The sequence below is a fragment of the Lutra lutra genome, chromosome 8, assembly GCF_902655055.1.
Source record: "Lutra lutra chromosome 8, mLutLut1.2, whole genome shotgun sequence".
Lineage (NCBI taxonomy): Eukaryota > Metazoa > Chordata > Mammalia > Carnivora > Mustelidae > Lutra > Lutra lutra.
The window spans coordinates 22,169,668-22,191,092 of NC_062285.1; the positions used below are offsets into that span (position 1 = coordinate 22,169,668).

Here is a 21,425-nt window from a genome sequence, read left to right on the forward strand (position 1 = left end):
GAAACTTTAAGCCCTCTCAATTCTGATCCATCTCTATGTGGAATCTTCTTTCGATACTAATTGTGTGTGTGTGTGTGTTTTGGTTTTTTTGTTTGTTTTTATGTTCAATTACTCAACATATAGTACATCATTAGTTTCTGACGTAGTATTCAATGATTCATTAGTTGCGTATAACGTCACACATCTCTGAAAATTAAAGGTATGCTTCCTCAGAACAACCTTTTCAATTGCATATGATATTTTTTTCAGTTTGGTCAATTTCACAAATTAGACATATTGATCTTTTGTGGTCTGTGAAGGAATTTCTATCAGTCAAGAAGATAGTGCAGACATTATATTCAGTGTGCAAAAAGGAAGAAATTTACAACCAAGGATACTCTACCAGACAAGATTATCATTCAGAACTGAAGAACTGAAGAATTCCCAAATAAACAAGAGTTACAGGAGTTCATCACTACTAAACGGGTTTCACAAGAAATATTAGAGGGACTACTTCATGGGAAAAGACCATAACTAGAAAGAAGAAAATATGAGATAGAAAAAAATTTCACTGATAAAAGAAAACATATGGTAAGGGTTGCTGATCAACCACTAATAAAGCTAGTATGAAGGTTATAAGAGTAATAAAGTCAACTATATTTATAACTACTTAACAGATACACAAATAAAAAGATGTAAAACATGACATCAGAGACATAAAATGTGGGTGAAGGGAATAAAAATATAGTGCTTTCAGAATGTGTTTGAACTTTAGCAATTACCAACTTAAAATAATCTGCTACATATACACAGATTGTTATATATGAGTCCCAGGGTAACCACAAACCAAAGTCCTGTAACAGATACACAAAAAATAAACAGAAAGTAATCCAAACAAATCACTAAAGTAAGTCATCAAATCACAAGGGAAAAGACCAGGAGAAGAAAAAGAAATAGAGAAGAAAAAGAAATAGAGAAGAAGCACAAAAACAACAAGGAAACAATGAACAAAATGGCAATAAATACATACTATCAACAATTACTTTAAATATAAATGGGCTAAACTCTCCAATCATAACACACAGGATAGAGGAATTAAAAAACCAAGACCCATCAATAGACTCACTTGAACTCTGAAGGCACATTCACTGAAAATGAAGGGTTGGAAAAAGAAATTTCCAGGCATACGGAAATGAAAAGAAACCTTGGGTAGCATTAATTATATCACACAAAACAGGCTTTAAAACAAAGACTGTAACAAGAGACAAAAAAAGAACATTACGTAATGATGGGATCAATTCAACAAAAACATAAAACACTTGTAAATACTTGTGCACCCAAAATACCTAAATATATAAAGTACCTAAATATATAAAATGACTATTAACAGACAAATTAGGGGAAAAAAATGACAGCAGTCAGTAATAGTAGGGGGCTTTAAAATACCTGCTTACATTAATTGCTAGATTATCTAGATAGAAAATTAATAAGGAAACATCAGCCTTAACAAATTAGACCACATGAATGTAACAGACATACATAGAACATTCCATCCCAAAACAGCAGAATACACATCTTCTCAAGTACACATGAAACATTCTCCAGGAGAGATCACGTTAGGCCACAAAATAAGACTCAGTAAATTTAGAAAGAATGAAATACATCAAACATCTTTTCTAGCCATAATGGTTTGAGACCAGAAATCAGTTACTAGAAAAAAACTCTAAGAAACAAATACATGAAGACTTGACACGCTACTGAACAACAAATGGGTCAACAATGATGACACTGTGGGGGGGGGGGTCAACCTCAGGGTCCACATGACCTTCAAGACATAAGAGCGCCCTGGACAACTGGCCACAGCTAGAGCACAAAAGGAAGAGAGAAGCCCTCAGCTGCCATGGTGTCCTTGCCTCAGCTCATCCCCCAACCTGAGAATCTCCCAACCTCAACAAAGTTTTCATCCCGGACACCATGAAGAGAGAAGAGGCTTTTAGGAAGCCCTACCTTGTCATGTACCATCAATAATATATACTGTAGCAAGCAAAAAACAAAGACAAGAAAAGGTCATTGAAATCGTAAAGGAAGTAAAACTGTCACTATTCACAGATGACATGGTACTATACATAGGAAACCCTAAAGACTCCTCTGAAAAACTATTTGAACTAATAAATTAATCCAGTAAAATTGCAGAACACAAAATCAAAATATAGAAATCTATTGCATTTCTATATACTAATGACGAACTAACAGAAAGAGAAATTAAGAATGCAATCCCACTTACAATCCCAACAAAATGGGTAAAATGCCTAGGAATAAATTTCAAAAGACCTGTACCCTGAAAACTATAAGACAGTGAGAAGAACAACTGAAGATGACACAAATAAATGTAAAGATATGCCAATCTCATGAACTGGAAGAATTAATATTGCCAAGATGTCCATACTATCCAAAGCATCTACAGATTTAATGCAATCCATATCAAAAATAATAATGGCATTTTTCACTAAACTAGAACAATCATAAAACTTATATGGGAGCACAAAGGATGCCAAAAAGCCAAAATAGTCTTGAATAGGAAAAACAAAGCTAGGAATATCACACCCCTGGATTTCAGAATATACTATAAAATTGTAGGGCGCCTGGGTGGCTCAGTGGGTTAAGCCGCTGCCTTCGGCTCAGGTCATGATCGCAGAGTCCTGGGATCGAGCCCCGCATCGGGCTCTCTGCTCAGCAGGGAGCCTGCTTCCTCCTCTCTCTGCCTGCCTCTCTGCCTGCTTGTAATCTCTCTGTCAAATAAATAAAAATAAAATCTTAAAAAAAAAAAAAAAGAATATACTATAAAATTGTAATATAATCAAAACAGTATGGCACTAGCGCAAAAACAAGAAACACGATCAATGGAACATAAAAGACAACCCAGAAATAACACTTAGCTGATCAATCAATCTATGACAAAGATGGTAAGAATATACAATAGGAAATGAGTTTCTTCAGTAAATAGTGCTGAGAAAACTGGACAGCTGTATGCAAAAGAATGAAACTGGACCACTTTCTTATACCATATACCAAAAATAAACTGGATTAAAGACTTAAATTTAATTCCAAAACCATACAACTCCTAGAAGGAAACATAGGCAGTAAGTTCTCCATCAGTATTTTTTTGGATCTATCTCCTCAGGTAAGGACAACAAAAGCAAAAATAAATAAATGGGACTACATCAAACTAAGAAGCTTTTGCACAGCAAAGGGAAACATCAACAAAATAAAATGACAACCTACTGAATGGGAGAAAATATTCATAAATGTTCTATCTGATAAGAGGTTAGTATCCAAAATAAATTAAAAAGCTCATATAACTCAAGTGTTATAAAAACAAGTAATATAATCTAAAAATAGAAAGAAGACCAAAAATAGACATTTCCCCAAAGACAATATTCAGAGGACCAACAGGTATGTGAAAAGATATTCACCAACAATCAGGGAAATGCATATCAGGACTACAATGAGATAATTCCTTCACATCTGACAGAATGGCTAGTATCAAAAAAAAAAAAAATTTACAAGTATTGGCAAGGATGTGGAGGAAAAGGAACACCTGCTTTGTTGGTGTGAGTGTAAACTGGTACAGACACTATGCAGGTTCCTCCTCAATAAATTAAAAGTAGAACTATCAAAAAATCTAGTAATTCTGGTTTTTATCTGAAAAGCTTCTACATTTTTAACCAAAGACAAAAAAAGCTACTAATCCCAAAAAGACATATGCACCCCTGTGTTCACTGCAGTACAAGAGCCAAGACTAGAAGCAACCTAAATGTCCATCAACAGATGAAAGATAAAGATGTGGTATACGTGTCTGTGAGCACAGACACACAGACACACACACAATTACTCAGCCATAATAAAAGAGTAAAATCTTGCCATTTACAACAACATGGATGGACCTAAAGGATATAATGCTAAGTGAAATAAGTCAAAGAGAAAAACACATGGTATGATTTCACGTTTATGTAGAATCTAAAAAAAAAAAAAAATACAGAAAAGAAACTGATAACTGCCAAACAATAGTAGGCACGTGAAGGCAATGGACAAGACAGGCGAAGGGGATTAAGAGATATAATCTTCCAGTTATAAAATAAGTAAGATGGGGGAGGGAGACATAATGTGCAGCACAGAGAATCAATAATATTTTAACAACTCTGGATTGTGGCAGATGGTAGCTAGACTTCTTAAAGCGACCATTTCATAATGTATATAAACACTGAATCATTATTTTGTACACCTAAAGCTAATATTTTATGTCAAATATTCTTCAATAGAAAAAGAGAGAAAGAAATGCAGAAATAAGCTACATTAAGTCCAATATACCTGAAATGCACTTTTGAAAATTGCTTCCTATCATCCGGTTCTAAGCAAAGCAATGATACCTATGTTATTAATCAGTTGAACACAGTCACAGTGCTAGCACTACTTTTATATCTCTGTGTCAAAAGTTAGTGCTACAAGAACTGCAGCAAAATGAGTCAGCTGCCTGAAGGATGGCTTTTCTTAAGACTATTATATTATTTTCTTCTGTATTTAGGATGAAAAAATGTACTTTAAAAACATTTTCAGAGGCTTTTGTTAAGTATGCTGACAAAAATCTAGTCTGATTAAAATGTAATAATGACGAAGCGACTGAGTTTAAGATCTAGAGGGACTTGTGTAGATGATCCTACATGATACATTTTTCATTAAGTATGAAGTTCTTCATAAACATGGTTTTCAACGATAAGCTATCAGACACCATTATTTTTTTAAAAAATCACCATTCTACCTCACATTTTACTTTATACGCATTTTATATATTTCCTGTGGCTGAAGACAGTAACTACAACCAAATTGGCTTTCATATATTTTATAACATCCAGCCAAAAAAAAGAAAAGTAATTCTTAACTTTACTAGTGCTGATGTATGTCCTAAACCTCTTGAACAGGAGAATAATCTAACTTCTGTATCAGCTGATAAATAAATGCTCTTGCCAGTGTTCACTCCACTTCTTGTCCTTTGAAGCCTAGTCCAAACAGACACATATCCACTAACCTCTATATCAAACGGAAGGCAGGATCGTGTAGTGGAAAGAACACTGGACTGAGCGTCAGGAGGCCTGCGTTCTAGTTCCAACTCTGTCAACTATGAGCTGTGGCCCTGGGGAAGTCACTTAACCATTCTGGGTCTCAGTTTCCTCATCTGTAAAATGAGGGGATTAGATTAGAGCATCCCTAAAGTTGTTCACACAACTATCTGAGATTCTAGGTTAACCAAAGCTACGTATCACATACGTCATTAGTTCTTCTGCCTCCTCTAATTGGAACCAGTCCCTTTGTGGACTGAAAAGCACTTTTCACTTGCACCGAAGCCGTCCTCAAGAGCAGTACTTCCCAAACTATAACATGCACACGGAATCATCTGGGGATCTTATTAAAATAGAGAAAATGAATCCATAGGTCTGGAGTGACACCTGAGGTGCTGCATTTCTAACAAGCTTCCCTGTGATGATGACAATGGTCAACAAAATACATTTTAAGCAGTAAGTTCTAGAATAGCTTCTTAGGGCATAGAAACTGCAATCTCACTAATCATCTATACCTTTTGGTTTGCTATAATGAGTCTACCTTTGGTAAGTAAACACTGCCTCTGTTGTCAAAGAACTTATTATAAGATATCTTGGATTTTTCTGCTTAAAGTTATTCCTTAATTATAAAGATTTTAGAAAATATTCTGAGTAGTAAAAGCCAGATATGTCCTAAAGACATACTTTAGCATTGTAAAACCATTCATAAGCCACATTTTTTTTTTCAAGTAAGAAGAAAAATATCCTTTCCTTCCTTCATCTCCCAAACATATTTCTGGATCTTCATATCTCAAAAATATTCAGATAAACTAAGAGTGCTTTGGGTAGAAATCTAGATAAGTATGGATGAATCACTTCACAATTCTCTGAAGTGGTCAAAACCGCGAACTCGAGCCCTCCACACCTTTTGACTTTTCTATGCATGCTTTCACACCTCTTGTCATATTCTACCCCAATCCGTGCAGTAGAGAAAGTCAGTATAGTAAATTACCATACATTTTAAGCATCCTAGATTAGCTGGAGATCCCAAAGGATGGTTACCCAGAATAGAAAAAAATAAATAAAAGAGAGACCCTTCCATTCTTTCTTTATGACATAAATCAGAGATTGATTCCATTACATAGACAGGGGGAAGGAGGGGTAGAAAGGCAATTTAAGCCTTTCACTCAATCATATTTATATCAGCTCTTATTAAGGAAGATGCTTTGTGTGCTTCTCTCCTCAATGATTATCTTAACTCCTTTTCATTTTATATACAAGTATTCATAAATTTCATATTGAAAAGAACCTCTAAACTCATCCTTAAATTTTAAGGATATCCTGATTTTTAAGCTGTCATTCTTTGTAGATAAAATTAAAGCACTAAGAGTATTTAAGAAGACTGTCTTACTACATGATATCATAAAGCAATTTTGTCTAATTATTAAAAACGCCATAAAAAATTTTTAAATTGCAAAAATGCAAATCTAATTTATAAGGAAGCAAAAACGGTGGGAAAGTGGAAGTTGGAACACATTAATATTCCCCTGTATTTTCTGGCACCACTGAATGCAAGATTATTAACAAAAATTCCTTTGGAGTAGTAAAATCTACCCAGATTTAGAGGAAAAAAGAAAATTTCATATAAATGTTGCTACTTTAGAGAAACAAATTGTAGCCACAATGCATAGGGCATTACAAAATACCTGAGAGCCAATAGCTGGAAACGTAACTCCTTGTTCCTTAAGGTTCTTAATCATTGCTGATATTAGACTAAGCTGTGGATCATTCTTAAATTCATCTGTCCATTCAACCATAAGAGCCTTTAACTTTTCACAGACTTTAGGGTGACCCTGAAAATAGAGAAAAAAATTAGTAAGAAAAAGTACTAATTTGGCTAATGGTAAAACACAGATATACTAAATATAAAAATTATAAAGTGCTATAGACATTTTTTTTGAATCACACACTACCCCTAGCTATAGATGATACCTAAGAAAGCAGATTTGGTTACTAAAACTAATCAAATTTTTTTTCGCACTATGAAAAAGCATTAGATGATACCAGCATACATATCTCATATAAAATTAAAACAGATCAAGTATGTTAATTTTGGTCAGAGAGACAAACTTTTCAGAGTATTTTGCAACTAAGTGGGCGTTATACATGAGGAAGACACAGAAAAGTAGTCTGTTTTGTTTCGGCTATTTTGCAGATCAGTAAAAAATAAGGTGGAAAGAGAAAATAAATGATACAGTTCCTTTATTCCTAATCCCTGACTTTTAAAAATATGACTGACTGTGTATTTTTTCCAAGTTGTTTAATTATCCAAGGCCTGGTTTGAGGTCCACTGTATGTATTTTTAGAAACTTCATTTCTTCAAAATAGTATCTCCCCCTCAAGTATAAAATCACTATGTTCACTGTAAAACCTTTGGAAAATAAAGAAGTCCTTTCTCTTGTTTATAGCTGTTAGCTTTTCAAAACAGTTTTTCATGCTACTAAATACAAGTTTGAATATCTCATCTTCAATTAAATTATAGAAAACATATACTAAACGTATACTAAAATCTCTTCATAAACAGTCATAAATTTTGACGGACATTCAGGACATTTAAAAAATGATTATTAATTAGTAGAAAATACCTAAATGCAACTGAATAAAGCAAAACAGGAAAAGAACACATATTCATGCTTGACAAGAAAGTACAAAACTCTGTAAAGAATTATGTAAATAAGTTTTTATCTTATTTCTGTACTGTTTTCTACTAAAACCTGGAAATAATTATTTTTCCCAAAAACATGAGGCATTTTCCCTTTTGACATCTTAATTTTTTTCTTGATTATATACTATCTCATCCTCCCTCCTCCTAAGAGTCAGAAATAATTACCTTCAGAATGCACAAATTTTTACTAGGAAACCTCAGAAAACATATACTTAGTTTAAGTTACTTAGTAACTTAAATTTTTTAAATTCCTTGAATTCCATAATTGTATTCCTTATTCTACATCCAGTTAAATAAAAAGCAGCATTAAAATCCTGTCATGGTCAGGTAGTGGTCTTACTCATGTCACAATGAAAACAGTGTCATATTTTGGCAGTATTTCTGATCAGTTCTACATAAAGAAAATACCTCCACATTTACAAAAACTGTGCCTAAAATAGACTGGTATTATTTAATCAGAAAGAGAAACAAATATATTTTCTTATAAGATGAAAGGAATGATGATGAAAACAGGTTAAATATACTCTAATCTGGTTTAAAAAAAAAAAAACAATTCTCCCAAGTATACAAACTTACAGTCTCTTCAGCAAAACATCTACTTTACTTACATCTTGGATAGACACAGCCTACGAAGGATTTTAAAAAATAGAAAGCACAAACCAGCCCTTTGTGATTTAAAATGTAAACAACCAAACGATAAAATACACAAAGAAGGCTGTTAATTCATTACAGGAAATAATGCTCCTTACCTTGTTTAGTACGTTGCTTACTTCACTAGCAAAATCTCTTGAACATACTTCTAAATGAAATATTTTGCCACAGTTTGATACACATGCTCCTAGAAGCTAAAAGTATAAAATCATAAGTTAAAAGGGCTCAGTTTTAGCAGACAGTTTTGTGGTAAAACTTAAAATGAAATCACTTACAGTCAGAGCTTGCATAGCAACATGAGGATCTTTATGGTTCACCCTCCTCATAACAGACCGAAGACAATCTTTGGGTCTAAAAAATGAGAAATATAACAATCAATTAGTAATATATCGAGGCTTTTTCCCCCCTTAACTTAATAAGCAATAGACTACTATACAAAAGGTAGACTACAGTAGAGAACTTAAATTTTTATTAATGGCACAACTGAACTGTACACTAACAAGTTCCTTTAAATTTTTCAAACAAAATTAACAGGCTCTCTTCCTTAGCAAACACAGATTAAGCATTTCACACTAATTCTGGATTAAAAAAAAAAAAAAGTTCTGAAAATGAAATGACAGACCAGAACTTCCACTTCCAGTCATGATGGAATAACTGGAACCAGACTTATACTCCCATTATAAACAATGAGAAAAATGTAAAAATATACTTAAAATATACACTCAGGTCACTGGGTGGGACATTAGGCCAAAGACAGTGCTGAATGATCTCTAAGAAGGAATACAATTAGATAAGCCAGACATCTGCCTCAACTTTCCACTCAGAGGCACTTTTCAGATAGCAGTACAGGCTTTCTGCTTCTAAGGCAGTTTCTGGATCCTGGTGCAGAGAAGGTTATCCCAAAAGAATGGTAGTCTTACTGAGTTGAGGGGAAAGAAATCAGAACTCAGGAAGGCCAAGAGAGCTAGAATTTGCAAAACAAAGTAGAAGGAGCTAAATGAAGAAATGGTTCTGGATACTTGCATAGGAGTCCACTTAGATCTACTGAGGAAAAAGCCACACGTGCACAGATTAAAACCTCCATAAGCCTGGACAAAAAGTGACTGCGAGCTGTATGCAGAAGAGTTCCCAAAGCTCACGCAGTCATCAGAGTTCACATCAAAATGGAGAGTCCCTGTTAAATATCTACAGCCTTCAGTGGATACACCAGAGTTTAGGCCTTGGTACTAAGACTGAACTATCCCAAAAGACTACTCTAAATCCATCCTATAGCAACCTAAAAACAAGTCAGAGAAGGATAAAATTGAGCCAAATGTAACAAGTTCGAGAGAATAAAGTCCAATGTTCTTTAACAACAACAAAACCTGGCACTCCATATAAAATTCATAACACTACGCATTCAGTCAAAAATTATTAGATACGATATGATACACAAAGCAATTATGAGATATAATATGAGGTACTCAATATAAAATTTGTAACACTAAGCATTCAGGCAAAAATTACTAGATATAGGGGCGCCTGGGTGGCTCAGTCATCAAGTGTCTGCCTTCAGCTCAGGTCATGATCCAGCATCCTGGGATCGAGCCCTACATCGGGCTCCCTGCTCTGCAGGAAGCCTGCTTCTCCCTCTCCCACTTCCCCTCCTTGTGTTCCTCTCTCGCTGTCTCTCTGTCAAATAAATAAATAATCTTTAAAAAAAAATTACTAGATATAATACAAGACATAACTAGGAGAAAATTCAGTCAACTGAAAATGAAGAAATCACAGAGATGATGGAATTAGCAATCAAAGACACTGCATAAGCTATTCTAAGTATACTCAAAGATATACATCAGATCAACATAATGAGGAAAGAAATGGTGTAAAAAGGATAAAGTTTAAAAAAAGATAATACTTCTAGACATGAAAAATATATTTTTTTAAAAGTGGATAAAATTAATAAGATAAGAATAAAAGATCAGTAAACTTGAAGAATGCTTGAAGTACACGAGTAAGTACAGAGGTAAAAAAGACTAAAAAAATTTAATACAGAGCCATCACTAAATACATTTTAAAAGAGAAATGGGAAATTTTAAAAATTCACAAAAAATATTCAATTGATCTATAATAAACAAAAGTTCAACAGAAGAAACATATCATCTAGAAAAATGGCAAATTTTAACATTTTTTTAAAAGATTTTATTTATTTATTAGAGAGAGAGAGATCACAAGTTGGCAGAGAGGCAGGCAGAGAGAGAGGAGGAAGCAGGTTCCCTGCTGAGCAGAGAGCCCGATGCGGGGTTCGATCCCAGGACCCTGGGATCATGACCTGAGCTGAAGGCAGAGGCCTTAACCCACTGAACCACCCAGGCACCCCAAATTTTAACATTTTAGCCCAACCATATCAACAGTTATATTAAATGCAACTGGTCTCAACATACCAAATAAGACAGATTGCTCGACTGGATTAAAAAAAGCAGGACCAGAGCACCTGGGTGGCTCAGTCAGTTAAGCATCTGGCTCTGGCTCAGGTCACAAATCCTGGGTCCTGGGATCAATCCCCGTGTCAGATTCCCAGCTCAGCGGGGAGTCTGCTTCTCTCTCTCCCTGTGTGTGTGCTCTTTCTCTCTCTAGCTCTCACTCTCTCACAAACAAATAAAACCTTAAAAAAAAAAAAAAAAAAAAAAAAAAGCAGAACCCACCTAAATGCTCCCTACAAGAAACTGTTAAAATATAAGGACCTATGTTACTTAAAAGTGAAAGGATGGAGGAAAGAAAAATATACCAAGCAAACATAAACCACAAGAAAGCTGGAGTAGTTATATTAGTAACGGGCAAACTGCAATTCCAGACAAGCCATATTACCAGGGATATAAAGGAAAATTACAAAATTATAAAAGGATCAATTCTCCAAGGAGACATAATAGACCAAGACGTGTAGTCTTATCTAAAAACAAAGCTTCAAAATATATGAAGCAAAACTTCATATAAAACTTCATACAGGGAGCCTGGGTGGCTCAGTGGGTTAAGCCGCTGCCTTCGGCTCAGGTCATGATCACAGGGTCATGGGATCGAGTCCCGCATCGGGCTCTCTGCTCAGCAGGGAGTCTGCTTCCCTCTCTCTCTCTCTGCCTGCATCTCTGCCTACTTGTGATCTGTCAAATAAATAAATAAAAATCTAAAAAAAAAAAAAAAACTTCATACAAAAACTTCAAATCCACTTCAAATCAGAAATTGGTAAAACAATTGAATAGAAAAATGGGTGTGAGAATACGCTACTATAAAAGAGCAGACTATATATTGTCTCCAGTGCATACAGAATGTTTACCAAGACAGACTATATTTTGAACCATTTAGAAAAACTTAATTAAAAAAAAATTGAAATGATACATGCTATGTTGTTAGACCATGATAAAATTATACTAAAAATGAGTAATATGAAGAAAACTGGAAATTCTCCAAGTTCTACATAACCACAGTTGGTCATAATACATTATCCTTTTTATATACTATTAGGTGTGATTACAGTGTTGTTGAGGATTTTTGTACCTTTGTACATAAGTGGTCTGTGGTTTTCCTTTTTTGTTTTTGGTACTGACCTATCGCAGTCCTCATAAAATGAGTTACAATAAAGAAAATTCTGAGCCCAGACAGCTTCACTAATGAATTCTACCAAATAAGTGCCATTATGCTAAATATAAAAATTTTCTGCACATGTCCTTTAACAGGTTGAGGAAATTACCTTTAGTTCTTAAATTAAAGAAAGATTTTGTTACAAATGTATACTGAATTTTTTCAAAGGAACTTTCCACATTTACTGAGATGATTATATGGGTCTTTTTCTTTAGTTTGATGAGACAGTGAATTATACTGATTTATTTTCAACTGGTGAACCAGGCTTGCATGCCTGGGATAAATTCCACTTGACTTTTCTTCAAAGAACCAGTTCTACTTTTGAATTTTCTCTATTGTTTTTTTCTCTTTTCAATTTCATTAATCTCTGCTCTTATTTTCATCATTTCTTTTCTTTTGCTTCCTTTAAGTTTGTTCTTCTTTTGTCTTGAGATAAAAACTTCGATTGCCAACTTGAGACATTTCTTCTACTAATATAAGCATTTAATGATATAAATTTACCTCTATGGATTGCTGTAGCTACATCCTACAAGTGTTGATATGTTTTATTTTCACTTTCATTTCACTGAAAATACTTTCTAGTTGCTGTTGTGATTTTCTCTTTGACCCATAGGTTATTAGTCCAAAATAGAGATAAAATATAATCATAAAAAAGTAATTGAAAAGAAAAATGGAGAAAAAAGGGAAGAGATAAAAAAATATTGAAAACTCCTAGCAAAATGGTAGTTTTAAATCCAACCATATCAATAATTACATTAAATGTAGTCTAAGCACTCCAATTACCAGGCAGACGCTGTCAAATTGGATAAAAAAGCAAGAACCAAGTATATGCCAGCTATAAACTATCTACAAGAAAATCTATCTTAAATACAAACAGATGAGAGACACCTGGGTGGCTCAGTTGGTTAAGCGTCTGCCTACGGCTCAGGTCATGATCCCAGAGTCCTGGGATCAAGTTCCTCCTTGGGCTCCTTGCTCAGTGGGGAGCCTGCTTCTCCCCCTCCATGCTGCTCCCCCTGCTTGTTCTCTCTCTACCTCTCTCCCTGACAAATAAATAAAATATTTTTTAAAGTAAAAAATAAAAACGTAAACAAATACAGATAGATTAAAAGAAACAAGACAGGGAAAGACATATCAACATACAAGAAGGTCAAGTGGCTTTCACAATTTCAAACAAGGAATACTAGCAGAGATAAAAAGAGACATTTCATAATAGTGAAAGGGTTACTTGTCTAAAAAAACATAATTCTAAGTAAGAGAATTTCAAAATATATAAAAGAAACATATACACACACATATATATACACATATACAGAAATGAAAGGAAAAACTGACAAGTCCAGTCTCCTAGAACTTCAACATACTCTTCTCGTAATGTGACAGCATAAGTAAAACAAACAAGAAGTATGGATATAGAATAATTGAATACTACCACCTATCTGGGCCTTTTGAACATTCTACTCACACATGGTAGAAAACACAATTTTTAAGTGCATTGAAAATTCACCAAGATAGATCACATTCTAGACTATAAAACAAATGGTGACAAACTTAAAAATCATACAAAATATGTTCTTTGACCACAACAGAATTAAACTACAAATTAATAACAAAATGACTGTAAGAAATACCCAATGTGTGAAAATTAAACACAAATCTAACAAATTTAAATAACTCTTACATCAAATGAAATCACAGAAACGTAATTTCACTTAAGTAAATGAAAGCACACTATCAAGCAGTCTGTGTAAGAATGTTCACGGTGGCTCTCTTCATAATAGCTAAAAACTGGATATAATGCAAATGTTCCTCGATGGGTAAATGGATAGAAAAAAATTCTAATATAGTCATACAATGAACTATCCCTCGGAAATAAACAGAAGTAGTGATATACATAAAAACTTGGACTTAGCTCCAAGACATATTCTATATTAGATACAAAATTACACACTACACAAATTTACTTCTGAAATTTTAGGAAAGGAAAATTTAATCTATAATAACAAAAAGCAGATCAATAGTTGCTTAGGACAGCAGAACTTTTGGAAGTGATTAAATGCTCTCTACCATGAATGAAGTAATGCTTATAATATAGCATATATATTTGCTAATCTCATCAAATTATCAAACTGTATACTTACAAGGAATGCATTATATTGGGAAGAAGTCACTTCTTAGTAAAACAGACTTATTTTTTAATACCAGGCCATGTACATGTAAACATGTATTTCGTGGGGATACTATAAAATAGCAGTAATAGTAATAGCAAGTAACTATAACCTATGGAACATCTATGTGTTTAGGTTCTCAAAATTTTACTTAAGGAACTCATCCAATTTTCAAAACAGTCACAATAAACTGGAGTCTTACAGTTGTTCAATTCCTTGCCCACGATACCCAAGTGGGTAGTAACTGGTACAAAAAAGATTCAAACCCAGGTGTGGCTGAGTCAATACTCGACGTTCTGACCATAGAACCGCCTTGCAATGAAGTAAGATGATGGAAGCTGGGAGCTATTCATACAACGCAAAGGATGAAAGCCTCAAAATATTAATTCACCAGATTGAAATGGCATTTGTTTTACTTAATATTATAAAACATTATCAAAAGGATAAATATTGTATGATTCCATTTATATGAGGTCCCTAAAAAAAGGCAAATTCATGGAATTTAGCCTTGACAAGTGAAAGTCACCAGTGGCAAGGAAGAAGAGGAAATGGGAAGTTATTATTTAATGCACACAGAGTTTCTATTTGGGATGATGAGCGAGTTTTAGAGATGGATAGTGAAAACATACACAAAAGAAAACCCCTTATCAACTGATATGAACTACAATGGGCTCTGAAGAAACTGGCCAGTAAGAATAATTATCCTAAAAAATGCCTTTAAAAACTGGAATACAACTACTAAACACTGTGACTTTAAAAAGTCATTATTAATATGGAAAAGTTAAAATAAAAAAGGATTTCTGTTTCTAAGAATGTTTCATTGACTATTGGAAACTTTCCTCCTAAAGAGCATAGAGAAAAAAAGAAAAAAAAAACTTTAAAATTATATTTATTGACTACCTATTGCATGCAAAGCATTCATCTCTTCTCATTCATCTCTTTTTCTATTGATTTTGTATGATCTTAATATTATCTGAGGGTCACCTGGCTGGCTCAGTCAATTAAGCCTCCAACTCTTGATCTCAGCTCAGGTCTTGATCTCCAGGTCATGAGTTCAAGCCCCCTATTGGGCTCCACACTGGGTATGGAGCCTATTTAAAAGAAAAAAAAAGTATCTGACAGCAATATTATTAAACTGAAGAATTAATATACTATAATACTATTATTTAAATTTTGCCTTTTTCATAGTGGGACTTATTTTAGGAGCCAGAATCTGTGACCTCATGCTAATTTTCACAGTTGTGAAAACCATGCCAACACATAAAAACACAAAATTATAATTTCAAGCGCCAGTACAGGTGAACTATAAAGGGATTATCTGAATGCTAAAATTAAAACCATTAAAAATAATGATCCATAGATGATTCAGCTCAGTAAATGAACTTAATAGAAAGTAATCCTTCATAGTTGCTTAAATTTCTGACAAATTTTTTATAAACCACTTTCATTTTTTTAAAGAAAGAACTCCAAACTCAGAAGACTTTTGGAAAGGGAAGTGAGGAAAGAGCATTGAAATGCAACCTTTACTTTTTATTTTATATATTTCTATACAGCTTGAAATGTTTTACCACAGCCAATTTTAAAAACCAAGGCAATGATACCTCTGGCACCAAAATAAACTTGGCTATCGCATCATAAAAAGGATAATGTCATAAAAAAACAATTAGAATGCTTATAAACGCTGGGGAATATAGTGAGTAAAACACAAAGTGAAAGTGAAATAATATATACACACTTGATTATTAAATCTTACAGTTTAATGAAAGATTATGGCTAAAATACTATTTTTAAAAAGGCTTAAGAGTTGTATTTTTTTTAAGATTTTATTTATTTATTTGACAGAGAGAGATTACAAGTAAGCAGACAGAGGGAGAGGGAGAAGCAGGCTCCCCGCTGAGCAAGGAGGCCGATGCGGGGCTCGATCCCAGGACCCTGAGACCATGACCTGAGCAGAGGCTTTAACCCACTGAGCCACCCAGGTGGCTCAAGAGTTGTATGTTTTTTAATACAAACCTATGGTTAATATAAAAGTAAATACAAAAATATTCCTGTAAACAGAATGTATACATATATGTATTGAATATGTTTCGTAGCTCTGGTACAAGCAAGCTTACGTGGTACCCATACCTCGGCTTCTTTCTTTTTACAAGTGAATTTAAACTAAGTACACTAAGGCTATTATCCTCTCAATGAAAAATTCAAGTTGACTGTAAAGACTGTATAATTTATCAACTATACAAGTACCTTTTTGAGAATGAAAGGGATGCTAACTGGGCATAATTCAGGAACAGGAGGCATAAAATGAGATTATCCAAGACAAACTATATGTTTAGTCACAGGGCCCAAACTATGTCCATCCAAAAAAATCAGCTTTTTATGCATATATCTGAGACACGTAGTTCAGAAAAAGGGTGAGAAAAAAGAGGCAGCAAATAATTCTCTAAGTATCTAAGAGTACAGCATTCCTGTAAAGACTTGTGGGTAAGCCTAAATGGCCTAAAGGGAAGAAGCAATGACCATTAATTTATAAGGAAAATGTTTTTAGCATTCCCAGACCCCAAACAACCTCCTTTGGGCTTTTCTGATACCTTAGGACACATCTTGCTAATGGATGCACAAAGTCAGTCAAGATAAAGCAAATGCTCACAGACACAGTTCAAAGCTATGGTGGCCTGATGCTGAGATACTGAGTGTAGCTCCCCAGGGTGAGCTGGGTGGCCTCTTGCTGCTCCAGGTGTGTGCTATCTCTAAAATAGCTCAAAGAAAAACTGAATGCCATTGTAAACGTGAAGACTCCCTTCAAATTTCTTTTAGTTAGGGTAAACAGGTACAAGTAGAGGTCCTTCAGTAAGAACGAAGAGGCATAAATAGAGGATACCTGTACTTTCAAGTGGCTGTGGCTTCTAATGATTTTTTTTCTCAAATCACAGACTGGCCAGGAAACAGGCTTTTTAGGAATATACAGAGCTGCCTTGACATATATCAGGTCTGATGAACTAAAGCATCAATTTCATTATTCACAAATACTATTCCAATCCACCTTAATGAAGTACCTTGGGCCTCAAAGAAAGCTGAGCTTTAAGAGGGGCATCTTTTCTATCGAATCCTCTTTACTTGTCTCCCATCATACCACTCTCAGTCATTTGGTTTCCACGGGAAGTTACAACTACTAAAATTAAGCTACCTCATGCTCAAAGGTAAATGAAAATTAAGGCATGAATGCTCCTTAACCTTCAGACACAATTATCACAGAGTCATGCTACCATGCTTTCTTTAGCAATTCAAAAATTTTTTCAGTAAGACTGCAGAAGTTGAAGCTCTTAAGGCAATTCTGGAAAGGATATAGTCTTTAAATGAGTTTCATCAACAGTCACTCCTTTGATCTAACAATAACTTAATAAAACTTTTCATTCTTGCTCATTCATCTTATTGGAAAAGTACCCAGAAAGCAAGATCCCTCTACATATTGTGCCTTATGTTTATATCAGTGCTAAAGGATACCAACCCTTATGATTAATCCACTTTGGTCACCAAAACTGTCACACTGAATTACTGTCTCCATGTAAATTACAGTGACGCTGTGAAAAAAAAAATACTTATCAGGTAGCAAATAGCTCAGCTGATAATGCTTTAACTAATGTTATGCCATCATCTTCACTTTGGCTTTTATGAATTTTCATAAGCTAAGTTTTACCATGTCATGCACATAAAACAAAACCATGAAAGGTCACCATGAAACTAAGTCTTTATGACTATCCAAATGGTATTCACATATTAGCTGTTCTTATTTACAAATATCTACAAATGGGTAGAACACTCTCAACACAGAATAACAATTTTCTAGGCAAAAAGTCATAAATACATGTTAGATGAAAATAGTAAAGGATCCTTACATCATATTTTGCCATTCAATCTCTTAAAGACTGTGTATCTCAAGTATCAAAAATGGAATTTATTATTTTATTTACTAAAATTCACTATTTTGTTCCAATGATATATGCATTGTTTTGTTATCAAGGTCAAAGTTTTCATTCAATACTTAGAGAGCAGGCCTCTGTGGCATATTATATATTCCAAAGATAACCACAATAATAACTCCCTTTCCACATGCTCTTCTATGAAGTGAACTTGCCACGTCCCATCAAGAGGTAAAGTTTAATAACCCTCCTCTTAAATGTGGACTGACTCCAGTGACTTGCTTGACCCACAGAATTAGTACAAGTGATATTCTGAGATGCGTAGTTCATAAAAAGCATGTAGAATAAACCTACATTTCCTAGAATGCTCCCTCTAGGATCCCAGCTACTGTTCTGTAAGAAACTCAAGCCACATGTATAGGCCTTGGTAAATGTTTCAACTGATAGCTCCAGCTGAGATCCCAGCTGACTGCCAGACATCAGCTGCCAACCAGATTGAGCATCCATCCCAATCAGGCCTTCAGATATTCCAGTCCCAGCCATTAGGTGACTACAAGTTCATGAGAGACCTCTAGCAAGAAGTGCCCAACTGTTAACCAAAAGAACCGTGAAGATAATAATAAACGCTCTTTTAAGCCACTAAGTCATAGGCTGCTTTGTTATGTAGCAATAGATAACTAGAATCACCTCTAGCAAAGTGTGCTGACAGATGTTCAAACACTATTAATTTGTAAAATTTAAAATTGGGTTTTCTTTTCATCTTTCTTTTGAAATAAAATTTTAATAAAATTGCCTTAACTGTTTATCTCCCCATCTTGAGGGTTTCTGAAGACAGGATCCAGGGCTACAGTGTTCATCCTTGGCTCCCTACTCCCTAGCCACTGCACATAAGATAAAACGTTTTCAATTACCAATAACTGCGCCTCTGATAAACCTCATTGGCTACGATACTGCCATTGCGCAAAGCTGATAAAACATTTTCATTGTGAATGCTGCCTATAATAATGCCTTCAACATGGCCGATGCTGAATAAAAAGTCACTGAGCTAAACATGGAAAACACTACTTTTCACTGTTGTACAATACTTAGTATTTAGAATGAATAATCCTCCTTACAAAACTCTATTTATTACCAACTCCTGTATGTCTTCCACTGAGTTAGCTTTCTATGAGAAAAATGTACATGCTTTCATAAAATCTTGTCTTAGAATTACAATAGGATTACAATAAGGGAAAAATTCAGATTATCTAATGCTGGGAGGAGCACAGGATGTGAGGTAAGAGACTGATGATGGTAATAAACATAAAGTATTTTGTAAAAACACATGCTAAAGATAAAATCTGCATGTGCATTAGGAAAAATCTACCAGTGATTCCCATCACCCACCTCTGTAAAGGGTAGTCTCTCTAAAATCCTTCTCAAAACTCCATTTTTGTATTTAAAAAAATTTTAAGACATATCCTCTCTTGTATCTTGAGACATGCAAACAAAAAGACCAGGGTCAGAGACAAGAACAGGGAAAGGGAAATTATTTTTCATCTTTCCCAGTTTTCCAACTACAAAATAACTTTGCTGCTCTAAATTTATCATGTGAAAAACAAGCATAGCACAAATCTCACCACTGTAAAATATCAGGGAATAGCACCATTTCCTGGGGCGTGTTTCCAAAGTCCGGGCAGTGGCAAAAATTGCAGTTAAACAATTTCTCTTTATTAGGGAGTTACCTATTAGAAAACATACTTCGTCATCTCTCAAATAAGCTCAACATAGGCAACTTTTCCTCAATTATTAAACCAAAACTGTTACTTTGACCACCCATTGAAGAAAAAAGGCTTTAAGGCACTTGGGTGGCTCAGTTGTTAAGTGTCTGCCTTCACTCAGGTCATGATCTCAGGGTCCTGGAACTGAGCCCCACATCGGGCTCCCTGCTGGGCGGGAAGACTGCTTCTCCCACTCCCACTCCCCCTGCTTGTATTCCCTCTCTCGCTGTCTCTGTCAAATAAATAAAAAAACATATAAAATAAAATAGCTTTCATACAGGCCATGTTGTTTAAAAAAAAATTCATACATGAGTGAATCACACTTAGTGCAGTGAGATATTCATACTCTAAGAGAAATGAAAACTAAAATGGTGAGATAGCATATAACTCACTAAATGATATCTCACTAAATAGACAACATTTAGGAAAACACAAGTCTTTAGGAAAAGTCTTTAGTACAAGTCTTTAGGAAAAATACAATTTGAGGGGGCTACAAAGAATACAGTTAAATTCAGTAAGATAAACATGCATATGATGCAGCTCAAATCTATAGTCAGAAGGATCATGGAAAAGTAAAACTAATTTTGCATTCCTGCAACTCTTTTTCAAAAAATAATGAAATTTCAAATCTCTTTAAATAGCCTCAAGTAAATATCCAAAATTGTTACATTATTCATAAATGTCTACCTACTTTCAAGTATGTTGCTGTACAGTTATGTCAGATAAATAGCTCAACATTAGTCTCCCAGCTAGTGGGACTCCCTGAAAAGGTCTTTCCATTTATACATAGGGAAAAAGCCAAAAACATAAAATGATTCTGCTGGAAAAAAGAGTCAAGATTTGTGACATCTTGTGCTTTATAAAATTTTGTTAAAAACCTTCATTTCAAATAGGTCTCATTCCTCTATTTCTCATTTGAAAAGTATTTTTGTATCATAAAAATATTTTTAATTTTTTTTTTAAGATTTTATTTATTTATTTGACAGAGAGAGATCACAAGTAGATGGAGAGGCAGGCAGAGAGAGAGGAGGAAGCAGGCTCCCTGCTGAGCAGAGAGCCTGATGAGGGACTCGATCCCAGGACCCTGAGATCATGACCTGAGCCGAAGGCAGCGGCTTAACCCACTGAGCCACCCAGGTGCCCTGTATCATAAAAATATTAAGTTAAACTGTGATAAACTTTTACATCCCTAAGGAAATCATTACCACTAAAAAGACAATAAATTTGAATTCTAACTACTGTATCTACTACTAAATCAATCAATGATCTTAGATCAATTAACTTTTCAAAATGAGGATACCCCTTCTTCGCTATCCCCCGCATGGAACCTGACAAAAAAATAACAGGACATTTTCCTTAAACTATTGCAAATATTTGGGACACCTGGGTGGCTCAGTCAGTTAAGCGGCTGCCTTCGGTTTGGGTCATGATTCCAGGGTCCAGGGATCGAGTCCCACATCGGGCTCCTTGCTCAATGGAGATCCTGCTTCTCTCTCTCTGCCTCTGCTTGCCACTCT

At 34.6% G+C, this 21,425-nt stretch overlaps 1 protein-coding gene and 1 pseudogene across 5 annotated transcripts in view; both read right to left on the minus strand.

Moving 5' to 3' along the window:
• STAM (signal transducing adaptor molecule) overlaps positions 1-21,425 on the minus strand; it is a 96,548-nt gene that overhangs the window by 41,133 nt on the left and 33,990 nt on the right. For all 5 annotated transcript variants that reach the window (XM_047740499.1, XM_047740496.1, XM_047740497.1 and 2 more), the window contains 3 exons: positions 8,724-8,799; positions 8,547-8,642; positions 6,779-6,925 (listed from right to left, as the gene is read on the minus strand). In XM_047740499.1, the coding sequence (XP_047596455.1) occupies positions 6,779-6,925; positions 8,547-8,642; positions 8,724-8,774 (294 nt within the window). In that variant the 5' untranslated portion in view covers positions 8,775-8,799. The remainder of the gene's footprint in view (positions 1-6,778; positions 6,926-8,546; positions 8,643-8,723; positions 8,800-21,425) is intronic.
• Positions 18,915-19,116, minus strand: LOC125108041 (uncharacterized; annotated as a pseudogene).